General features: G+C 49.4%; 1 protein-coding gene across 2 annotated transcripts; it reads right to left on the bottom strand.

Annotated features, from left to right (window-relative positions):
- Positions 1-7,907: 7,907 nt before the first annotated feature.
- LOC119289713 lies at positions 7,908-10,758 on the bottom strand. 2 transcript variants are annotated; one of them, XM_037568963.1, is made up of 5 exons: positions 10,236-10,758; positions 9,523-9,846; positions 9,337-9,410; positions 8,405-8,539; positions 7,908-8,279 (listed from the first exon to the last, which is right to left on the bottom strand). In XM_037568963.1, the coding sequence occupies exons 1-2, from the start codon at positions 10,625-10,627 to the stop codon at positions 9,672-9,674; spliced, it is 567 nt and encodes a 188-aa protein (XP_037424860.1). In that variant the 5' UTR covers positions 10,628-10,758; the 3' UTR covers positions 7,908-8,279; positions 8,405-8,539; positions 9,337-9,410; positions 9,523-9,671. The 2 variants fall into 2 exon arrangements, with proteins under 2 accessions (XP_037424860.1, XP_037424861.1); XM_037568964.1 differs by lacking the exon at positions 10,236-10,758 and adding an exon at positions 9,960-10,106.
- Positions 10,759-12,183: the final 1,425 nt, after the last annotated feature.

Below are 12,183 nucleotides of genomic sequence, written 5' to 3'. Positions count from 1 at the left end.
CCTGGAGCATATGGAGTATGGACAACTGGACATGGTAGCCAATTTAGTTCCTGTACGCTAGTTTTGTTCTGTAGTCTGTCTCTCTTTTTTTTAGCAGGTTTTATTATTGTGATTTGTATGGAAATGTGTGTATTGCAGGCCGTCAGGAGCTAGCTAGTTGTACTTATAATTGGTGTGAATTGTATGAAAATTGGTCGTATGGTCAAACATGTTACTACTTATTAATTCTGGTCTTCAATTTTTTTCATGTCAATTTGAGCACGAGTTCTACATATCTTGTGTTTAAAACTTTAAATCGACAATACCAAAGTTTTAGTCCAAAATTTGATGTTTTTTTAAAACATTAAATAATACATGTTTTCCAGTAATCTAATTTTTTTTAGTGTATTTGGACAAAAGAGTTAAGATATAATGGTATTTCTTTTTCAGAAGGCCGTTTAATTTTTTCTTCGTTGGCTATTAACCCATCCTCCATTTTCTTTCTGGATTCGCCATTGTTCTTGCCCTCGTCACATCTGGCATCTCGCACGGTGGCGTTAAGCTCGTTATGCCCCAGCCGACGGACTGTCTTAGCGTCACGGAATGCCAAATCGTGGAGCAACTCACAAGGACATGGCGCACTCCGTCTCCTGTAGTGATTGGTGTTGCTAGGCGCCAGCAGGAAATCTCATCTCAACACACTACATACCGCACAGGCAGCCCTGATACCTCGACAACGTCAACTTCTATCAAGATCGGTGCGCTACTTTTGGTCTCTATGGAAGGTCGCGGCAGTGGCAACTTGTATCAACATCATGTCTTCAGATATGTAACACTTATCTCATTCAGGTTTCATACATCGGCCGCAACTGTTTCTTTTACCTTGAGACTGTGCCTTGTACCAACCTCATTCATTTTCTTGTTTGCTCTCCCTTATACGAACGCGAGTATGGCGGCTCTTGTTTCCCTATCATCAGGAAGAACCACTCCTCGAAGTTGTTTAGGTTTTCTTATTTATACTGAACTTTAATATTTGTAAATAAATCATTTTACGAACCATAATCATGGCTAATAAATTATGATAAATTTAAATTGTATTATGTGATAAAAGTTACTTTTCCCCCTATACATTACGTCCTTAGAGGCATGTTCAAAACAAAAAATCCTCTTAAATGTGAGAAAATCACTTATGTTTACAAATGATTTTGTGGTACTTGTGTGAATATAGTACGTATGGAAGTGTGTGCACTTAAATATCTTAAGAGAGATGTGTAAAGTGGATGGTTATGATAAAATATCTTCATGGAAGTCTTTATAATTCGATATACACTACTCCCTGTGAGCCGGTGCATTACTCATCTTAGATTGTGCACCACAGGAAAATGAGAGAACTTAATGCTTATTTGCTAATTAATACCATTGCATGCAATAAATTGACCACTACATGCCGTGTTAGGTATTCTCAAACCATTGAAAGCATACATGCTCATCCTTTGTGTATGCCTTCGTCTGAATGCTTTGCCTCTTCTTCCTTGGTGCATTGGCTTGGTGAGTGAGCTTGTCAGCAAACAAAGACTTCCCCTCGATGTCCACTTCATCTTCTTCCTCTTGGTCGTAGTCGTCCGAGAACTCGTGGCCTTGCGTGAAGGTGCCGGCCATGCCCGCTTGGCCTCGCATGAAGGTTCCATCCATGCCAACTTGGCCTTGCGTGATGGTGTCGGCCATGCCCTCCTGGCCACGCCGCCCTCGAAAATGATGTTCTACATGATGAAACGATTGGCCAGGTCATCATTCGTCAACGCCGACGTTGCGTCGAACAGTTGGTGGGCATCGAGACGGTTGCCGGCTGGGATCTCACGTGGCCGTTTCCTTTGTCCCCGGTGGATGACCCACCGGCCACAGGTGTGGCGTTGAGGTCGATGGGCATGGGCACGGGCATGGGCGGCGCGAGCACACTCCCTTCCGGCGATTAGTCCGCGAGATAGGTGGAGAAGCGGGTGCCTTCGGTTGGGGATGGAAGCCGGACTTTTGTGGCGTGCTGGACATGCGTAGGGACTCTACCCATGGCCGACGGATTGCCGACGAGCCTGTGCTGGCCTCGGCCATGGCGGCAGCGACGAGCATGTGCTGACCCTAGCCATTGTTGAACCCTAGCATGAGTAGGGCCTACTGCATTGCCTTGGCGATGAGGGCCTGATTGTCCGTGATGCTGGCTTCCTGTTGGGCAGTGGCGGCGAGGGCTGTGGCGTTGGCAGCTTCAAGCCTGCCGGCCTGCACCTTCTTCTAGCCAGCCCTCTTGGCCGACTGTACACTACAGCGTGCTGAGCCAGCATCTGCTCCTGCTTCGGTTGGGTCGCCTTTTTGTGGACGGCGCGGGGCTTGTCGACGGTGGAAGCGAGGACAACGGGGCGGCGGGGTTTGGCGTGTACGCCATGGCAAGCGGGCGGGAGGGTTTTTGGGGAAAGGGTGGAAATGAGGTGGATGTGCCACTGTGTGGCGGGCCATGGGAGGGCAAGAGCGGGCGTTGCCTGCTTCATCCGTTTGCGTCGGCGCGTTGGGCTGCGATATGTGTCCGTCTCGACCCAAACAAAATGTATCGCCGTGTTGGAGTTGCCTCCTTTAGGGCCTATGTTTTCACTGGTAGCTCGAGAATGGATACTTAAGAAATACCATCATGAGAGTCAATCGTATTTTGTCGCCATCACTTTTTCACGATCCTAGTAAGTACATGTGCTGAGCTAGAAAACACAACCTTTACCTCAAGCGGTCGTCCGTAGATTGAGGAAACATAACTTCATAGGCCCACAATCAGCGACAGTGGATTTTCTAGCGGCTTGTACCGGGTAGGCCATGTCCGTTGGATGGTGCGAGCATATGAATATCTACTGAATCTATAATACCTAAATAGTTCATCCGCACTATCTTATTTCTCTTGACATGCAACCCATCCACATCAGCAGCACCGCCACATCAGCCTTTTGTTAGAGGCTTACATGGGGACCCATTATAGTATAAAAAATACATGCGTGCCACATCATGCCTTCCGCTACCAGTTGAAGCAATATGGTTCAGGCATCAGCAGTCGTCTAATTTATTCTCACATACTGCATGCATACCCTCCCACGGGCACCGAAGCGTGCGCTGCTTCCTATTCTGCCGTAACTAACGACTCCCTCTTCCACAAATTATTTACTCCCCCGTCTCTCTCTCTCATGATGCTGAATCTCTCTCGATTCCCCAATATGCGTCTCTCTGCGTACGTTAGGCTAACTCCACCGCGCGACCCCATCCTGTCCGACCCCGTCCGTTTGAGGCAAAACGGACAAACCGGACGGCCCAGCGCGCGGGAGCAAACGGACTTTTGTCCGTTTTGTGTCCGCGGCCCAAGTTTGCGCCACTTTTGGGGCAAAACGGACAGCGCGCGGACGGGCGGGACGCGCGCGCTTGTCCGCCCCTGGCCCGCATGTCAGTGACACAAAGCAAAACCCCCCGCGGCCCCTTTGGCGCCATTCCCCCCAAACCCTCCCACGTCCCGCCCGTCCCACTCCCTCCCCCCTCCATGGCCGACACCCAGCCGAACTCCGGCGGGCTGGCCGTCGACCCGCCCGGAATGGCCAAGAAGAAGAAGGGAAGGCGCCAAGGAAGCCGCGGTCGGAGTGCATGCCGGAGGAGATCGCCAAGTTGGACGCGGAATCGGCGAAGAGGAGGGGCCGGAGGGCGGTCGCCAAGACCAACATCGCCGTGGCCAAGAGAGCCGCCGACCCGCTGCGATTGGGGCCGCGCGGCACAAGGCCGATGTCGAGGAGAAGGAGGTCATCGTCAGCAAAGCACACGCCCTTCTCATGGCTGTCATTTGTCGTCCGTCCGGTTTCTCTGGAGGGGTCGTCGGTCCGGCGAGCACAGGATCGTCGGTCGCCCGGCCTCCGCACTGCCAATCGCCAACGTCGCGGACCACGCCATTGTCGCCTGGCTTTCCTCCGCCAAGGCACGACGTCCAGACCCGTTTCGGGGGGTCGCCGGATGTTGGCATGTTTGCGTCGTCCACACCGCGCCCCTCGGCCGTCATCGACCTCAACGTCACCCCTAGGTCCAGCAGCGGCGGCCGACCGTCCGTCGAGATGCAAAGAAAGCAAGCACGACCACCGTTTACCGGCACCATGCCGTCCCCCCGCGTCTTGTTCGACGGAATGCCAACACCAACGCCACCGGTCGACGACCCTTACTACGACCAGTTCATGGAGGAAGTGATCTACGAGGGTGGGCACGTCCCTGTCTACGACCCCGAGGAGACCCAAAGTCAGGATGGCCGCGGTCAGTTCGCTGCCGATGAAGAGGCCGATGACCGTGCTGACTACGACCATGGTGACTCGTGGCATGAAGACGATGACATCTATGTCGAAGGTGATGGTGATGAAGAAGAAAGCCATGACATTGACATTAGTGGCGAGCCATTGTTCATCGACGAGCTGATACAAAGAGCGGAAGCACAAAAGAAGAGGAAGAGCATTCACACGGGTTCATACACACAAGATGAGGACAAGTTGATTTGCCAAGCTTGGATGGAGATTAGCCAAGATCCAAGGACCGACGCGTAACAAAAGGGTACTGTTTTTTGGACGAGAGTCCACAAAACATTCCATGAAAGGAAGTTGTTTGAGCCCTACCAATTTGAAAGCAACCGTGGCATCGGCTCGATTCAAAAGAGATGTTTGTTCATCCAACAAGAGTGCAACAAGTATCAAGCCGCATTTGAGAGCGTTCAAGCACGGCCCGTGAGTGGTCTCGGCGTTGGCGACATGGTATGCTCTCCTTCCTTGCCCTTTCCTTGCTACGGCCATGAGACTTCGGCCTTGTACATGTTTGCATGTTCACTTGTTGTTGATCATGTGGTGTAGGCATTTCAATCTTTGGAGGCATTCAAGGCCCGGCACAATGACAAGCCGTTCACTCTTACGCACTGTTGGACTATGATCAACAATTGCCCTAAGTTCAAGGACCGATACCGTGAACTCCAAAGGAAGAGAGGCCTGAAGACGGCCAAGTACGCCGGAGGTGGAGATGGCGAGGCGTTGAAGAGGCCGTGGGGCAAGACCAACTCCAAGGTTGACGATATACGTGATGCCTCATCCATGGCATTGCATGACACTTTGCATGGCATGATGTCGCAAAAGGATGTGAGGGACGAGAAGAAGCGGCAAAGCAAGGACGAGCAAATGAAGCAATACCTAGAAGCTTGAGATGGAGGAGGCGGCCAAGAGAAGGAAGATCGACATGGAGGAGGCGGCCCGGCAGAGGCAGCTCGACATGGAGGAGGCGGCCCGGCAAAGGCAGCTCGACATCGAGGCCGACAACGTCAAGGCCAGGCAAAGGCGGCTCGACATCGAGGCCATCAATGCCGCCACCAAAGCGAAGGAGGTGGCCCTTGCGATCATGAGCGTGGACTTGTCGAAGATGAGCGAGAAGACTAGGGCCTGGTTCGAGGCCAGGCAGAAGGAGATGCTCAACGCCGACGGCCTGAACTAGGTCATCCGGTCGGCCATGGCCGTTTTTTTGGAGGCTGGCATGGGTGCCGCCCGTCCGCTGGGCCGCTGGCTGTGTGCAGGCGAGAAAAACATTCATTTTGAAGGCCGACTGTGTTGCCGGCGAGGACAACCATTCATTTTGGAGGATGGCTATGTTGCCGGCCGCTGGCTGATGCCGGCGATGGACGTGTAGGCCGTTGGCTTTGTTGCCGGCGTGATGAACTGGAGCCGTGAACTAGGACTTGGCATTTGAAACGTTGCTCTTTTTTTAAAATAGACACAGACAAGATGGGGTAAAGGATGCGGCCACGCGCTGGGCGCACGGCCACCGCATTCCAGGACAGGCCCGGACACGACCCCATCCCCTGCCCAAACGGACAGAATCCGAACAAAACGGACGTCCGTTTGGAGTCGCGCGGTGGAGTTGACCTTAATGGAGGCAACACCCGGCCTCCAATTTCACCCTCTTTTGCCGCCCCGTGCGCCTTGCCGCAGGTCGCCGATTCCCGTGGATCCACCGCTGCGTCCTTGATCTACCGCTCAGAAATCGCATGTGGCCGGCTGCCCTTTTGTTCACCCTCTCCTTCTTCCTCCCGCTGTCCATCCATTTTAAGAGAAAATTCGCGTGTCCATCTACCTCCCGCATCTTTGGCCTTGCCACAATCACCGAGATATATATCATGAAACCACTGTCATTGTGCCCTTCACCCCAATTCTAATGTCACTGGCATGTTATGAACTTATGATGCATGGACAGAGGCAGCGTAGAGTAGGCGTTCTGTCACTAAGGATTTTGTTTGTGGATTTTATCTCTGAATTGATCTTCTCCAGCGGACAATTAGCAGGGCAAGCGACGGTGTATACGTTCCTCACAGGCACAGCGAGGAAGTCTTCTGGCGGCCGGCCGGCCGCCCTGACTCCAGCTTCCCCCGCTCAGGCGCCACCGCCCAAGAATCAGAGCGCCACTATCGGCAGAAGGCCGGAAGGGCTCCCTGCAGCGGGGCGAACCCCACTCGCACCTGCACGTCTCGCGCGTCCTCCGCTCCACAATATTCGCGGGTCGGCTGAGTGTGGCCCTGGTGCATTGTTCCGTTCCTGTTTCGTACAAAAGTCAGTCCTTCTTGGCTTCGTAGTTTGTACAACAGTCATATATCCGTTCTTCCCTAGGTCTAGGTGTTATCCTTTTCGGCTGAGATGTAGGCCAAGGTTTAACCAAACGTACTGATGCATTACCAATCATTACATCACCTGTTCCATTTTTTTGTACTATTAATTATCAAATGATTATCCCTGGGATCTTTATACAAGTCTCAGCTTTACGTGTATTTGTAGTTTTCCATTTATTTGATTATCATGGAAGGTGAGTGGTATAAGAATTACAGCTTTGTTGTTCTAAGATCTGAAATTTTTGGTCCTATAGTAATGAGATCTCCTTGCCATTGTTTGATCGAATCTAGCTTCATCTTTGTAATTCGACATGTGGAATTAATTCTTGGTATCCCCCGTTTGTTCTTTCTTTCCATATTCATTCAGATTTCAATAGCTGACTTTTTCTGTTGCAGATTAAGCATGAAGAAACCATTTTCACAAAGAACATTGTGTACTCTCGAGTATCTGGCAATAATCCATTTTAATGGATCTTTGTGCACTTACTGTACTATTGTGCAATAGAATGGCACAACTAAGTTACTCTGAAGGGTACGATTTTTGTTTTTCTTGATTTGTCTGTAACGGAAATTCAAGAGCAATATGATCTACAGATTTCTTTAATTATTTTATAAGGCATCTGTGTTGTCAGTAAGCACTTCAATTATCACACGATATTTCAATTCACTTTGCATCAGTTGAGAAGCATAAAATTCAAGCTGCAAAGCGCAGGGTGTCATCTAGTTGATCATAAATTGAAGTAGCCAAGTTGATGTTCACTCGGGACGAGTTCATCCGGAAGCAAGTAAACCATAGGTATCAACGGATATACGAGGCAGATCGTGAGATCGATCGACCTGCTCAAGACCTGAGACAAGCCTCACTCTGATGCAGAAGATATCAAGGGGGAAACTCTTGATATTGCAAGAATTAAGGCATGGTTTGGCGGAGACTAAGCTCGGAAGCACCACTCTTAGCGAAAAAAAATAGTACTTTCCACTAACATCTTTCCAAGAGAACCACACATACACATGACTATGAATTAAGTTGGGCGCAAAACATGTATTTCATGCCCCTGATAAAAGAACAAATCGAGTATACATACACAACTACAACATTATGTTTGGCGCAAAAAAGTAGCAACCGCACAGTATGCTGCCGTTGAGTGCGTAGCTGCACAGTGCGCTTGCTGAGCGTGAAATTTAAGTAAACTGAAAGACGCTTGGTAAGAATAAATAAAGCCACTCAACCAGAAGGAAATTTATAGCTAAGGATCATACGACAATTTTGCAGTCACGAGGCTCCAACTAAACATATGATGTAAAAGCAGCAAGCAACATGAAAATAGATTCCACTTTATCACCAAAGAAAATGCTACCGATCGAGCATGAGTTGTGCGAGCCAAGGGTTCTACATCTAACCACGCTATCCCGTCTAATTTGTGAGACAGCAAGTTACTGCATTACAACAGCAAGTCGCATGTAACATGAAAAATAGGATCAATGTCCACGCTTACGAGACAGGCAAGTGACTAGGCTACAAAATTGAGTGCATGCAAAATGAAACAGAATTGATTGACTGAACTTGAGAGTCGGGGAAGTGACTGATGATGACTTAACGGAGTGATCGAGTCTGCAGCAACAACAAAAAAGATCTCCATGAGAGTTCTGTGAATGAATTTCAATCAACAAGAGAACAATTTGCAGCTAAACCAAAATATAATAAAATGAGATACTTAAATGCCAAGAGGAAACTACCATTTCGCTTGCACGAGCAGCTTCACTCTCCTTGACTTTAGTAGGTAAGGCATCAGCAAGCTCGCCAATCATGGCGAGCAGACTGTGCAGTTCCGACTCCCACCTTGCAAGGCTCGCACCCTTATCCTTGCAGTCCTACATGCAGAAGAACAGTGATGATAAATTGGTTATCTAGATAAATATGTTGTAGAAAGGCATAGCCGAATTGGTCGCATATAGTTTAATATTTCTGGGCACTACCAATGACTCAACAATGAAATCTTGGCTACAGAGGTGAGACCCACATGTTTGTGAATGTATTTTCTTCCCTCTAGAATATTTTTTGTTCCAGCTTACTATTAGATGCACATATTAATCATATTATCTTTTTGGTTATATTTTAATTTAGATTTTCCTGTGATGTTCTCTCACATATGCTTGCTCTTCCCAAATGTGTTGATAGTTCTAGTTGAAATGCATTTTACACATAAGTGCTTCAACCATCCTAATTAGATATTCCATCTGCAACTTAATATCAGATGTTTTTTGACACTATGATAGTGTCAAAAGGCATCTTGTATTATGGTACGGAGGGAGTAGGATATATGTAAATCAACATTTAGAATACAAAAGCATTGCAAGAAATGTTCAATATGTGCCACCCCAAAATTTATGGCTGTGGTACTTTCCAGAATCTTTCAGCTAACCACTTACTCCTTTTCTCTTTACTCTTTATTACTCTGCTATTATGTCTTACACCGGAATTGAAACAAGATAAAGCTTTGATGATATTCTGTTGTGCACTGCAGTATATTTCTTTTGTCAAATTAAAAAACAAATATGCTTGCAGTGAGCAATAATTTCTAGTGGTTCAAGTATTAGGTGAAGATCCTGGTTCGATGGTATGTGGCTCCGAAAATATTTTTTATTATTGGAAAGAGTAGAGTAGATACCATGTTAGAGCTGACACCAGTGTCATTTCCATCCTTGGGAGATAGATTGAAGATGTAGACCACCTCACTGCAACCTGTGCAATAGGAGACTTTGATTAACACTGCAATTTCTCAAAATACTACAATGAGCTGGATACTAAGGAGAGTCAGGCAGTAGAAACTACAAAGAATTTTCTCAAAAATTACCAGAGAAGGGGCAATGAAAATTATGAGCTGGATCCCCAAACATTTCAGCGAGGAGAGTCAAGCCTGACAAGATGGAGATGAGGAGAGTGTGAAATTCTTTTGAGACTTCGGGCAGCGAAGCCAGGGTATTGATTTTGCTGATTATATCGTCAAGGATATCCTTCCAGCCTCTCGCATCTGGTTTGTTCTTGTTCACCTAAGTCGCGCTCAATGTTCTTCAGATTGTTCTTCAGATTGCGATCAATGTTCTGGAGCAGTGTCTTGATGGCCCTTAAGTCGCGCTCCGAAGAGTCCTCCTTGGTGGACCAACAACCCCTCATTGCTCTGAAATGACAAAGCAACAAATTCAGTTAGCCAATGCTGCTCGATCAAGATGTAGTGATTTGTCCCAACAAGTGAATGACAACCAAGACAGAATTAGCCAAAACTAGTTAAACCTGTAGCAGGAAGCTCTGTTCTTCACCTAATAACACCACAATACAGGGATCCAACCCTATTCCTCCACAATTCTGCACTGATTTTCCCCCCATTTCCACTCTCTAAGTTGGGATCCCCAACTGCACTCTCTAAGTTCAGATCCTGGCCTGGCATAAACCTATCTACCAAGTGTCATCCTCGTCATAGCAGCAAAGCAATTGGAAACACGAACAACGTCTGATTTAAACAGAAGAGGTAAAATAATACAAACAAAAGGGGTGAAATGGTACACGTACCCCGGGAAATCCTCCTCGTCGTTGACGGGTGCGAGAGCCATGTCGATCCCGGCGCCGACCAATGCCACGAGCGCGCCGGCCATGAGGCAGCGCGGGAGACGGGGTCCACCAGGGGCCGACCCCGGCGGCGGCAGGGCCTGACCGACGATAGCCCTGGAGGCGGGCAGCGGCGGGCTGCAGGCGGCGGCGTGAGCGGAGAAGGGGCGAGGGGAGGCCAACTCGCCGTAGGGAGAGGCTGCCGGCGGGCCGCAGGCGGCGGCGTGGGCGGAGAAAGCACGCGCGGCGGCCGATGTGGCGAACGCCACGGCAGGCGGCGGGGCGTACTGAGCGCCGTGGACCGAGATGCTCCGTGCGGCGACGAGGAACATGAACAGGGCAGTCGCGCGCGCCATGGCGGAGGCGGAGGAGGGTGCGCGCTAGGTTTCGGGGTCCGCGCGGGTGGAAGGTTCTAGACAGGTGGCGTCAATTGGGGGCGTTGTTTTGGTCTGGGTTGCTGGGCGGAGTGGCATGGCACGGACCGCGCAGTCAGAGAGAATGGCAAAGGAAGCAAGCAGTGGCACGGGGACAAGCAATAATGTTGCATCTGCTCCGTCCGTCTCGGTTTACAAGTCCTACGCGTATACCTAGGTTGCCAATTTGATCACCCTAATATAAACTATATAACACAAAAATTATATCTTTTAAAAATAGAACATCTGAAGGTTATACTGATATATTTTTTGTAATATATTACCTTTACTAGGTTGGTCAAATTGACGACCTAGGGATACGCGCACGCCTTGTAAACTGAGAGAGGTACTCCCTCCGGTCCTTTTTTCTTTGCGTTCTATGCTCAACCCGCATACCAAGGAGAGGAGAAAGCAGCAAAAATCGGACTGTTTTGCCCCTGGTTTGATACGGAAGGGAGGCTGGGTAGTTAAATACTCTCTGCATGCGCATGCGAACGATTGGCTTGCAGGCATTTATTCTCGTGCCCACGTACTCCTCTCTCTCCATCTCTCTGCATGCGCATCTCTCTCTCCTTGCATGCATCTCTCTCTGCATGCTCTCTCTCTCTCTTGATATGCATGCACGCGTCTCTCTCTATGCAAAATCTTCTCAGCATCCGCGCCAATCTCTCACCCATTGCATGGCCTATGAGCCTATGAACCGGAAGAGCAGCAGGCGCTTGAAGCTGGAGGAATTGGAGCCAAAATTTTTCGTTTGGTTTGAGTATGAAATCTTTGCGCCAAGAATTCTAGCTCCCTCCTAAACTGAACAGCCCGCCATAGATTAGCAGCTCTAGATTTAGCTTGGCGCCAATGCTTTTGAAACTCAAAAATCCTGCCTATAAAACTCAGGCCCCGCCATGAAGCAAACCACACAAAAATTTCACTTCCCTCTCTTTGCTCCTCTCTCTCTCTTGCCACGGGAATGCAATGCGCAGCCCATTGCGAGCGGGAGCACGCCACCGTCCGCGAGCGTGCCGCCTGCGGGGAGCGCGCCACCGTCCGCGAGCGCGCCGCCTGCGGGGAGCACGCCTCCGTACGCGAGCTCGCTGTCCTCCACGTACAGCTCGCTGTCCTCCGCGACCAAGCTGTCCTCCGCGAGCAAGCTTTCATCCATGGTCTCGCTATCCTCTACAGGCTGGCTATCCTCCCACAACCACGATGGATGGATTTCATCCATGGAGATGTACATGATGTGGAGGAGAAGGGAGAGTGGGATGTGGAGAATGGGAAGCTGAGATGGGACCGGTGGGCAGGAGAGGAAGAGGTAGGCGTCTGGCTGCCTTGGGAAGACGCGAAGGACGTGCATGGGAGAGAGAGACGGGAGTAACTGCAGGCACGCATGTGAAGTTGGAAAGGAGGGGCAAAATTGGAAAGAAGTGCCAAAACCTGCTAGTACGCAGAGCATTGAGGGAAAAATCGTTTTTTCTAATACGCAAACTAATGAGGACCGGAGGGAG

The sequence above is a fragment of the Triticum dicoccoides genome, chromosome 4A (assembly GCF_002162155.2).
Source record: "Triticum dicoccoides isolate Atlit2015 ecotype Zavitan chromosome 4A, WEW_v2.0, whole genome shotgun sequence".
Lineage (NCBI taxonomy): Eukaryota > Viridiplantae > Streptophyta > Magnoliopsida > Poales > Poaceae > Triticum > Triticum dicoccoides.
This window is presented reverse-complemented; position numbering and strand designations above follow the sequence as displayed.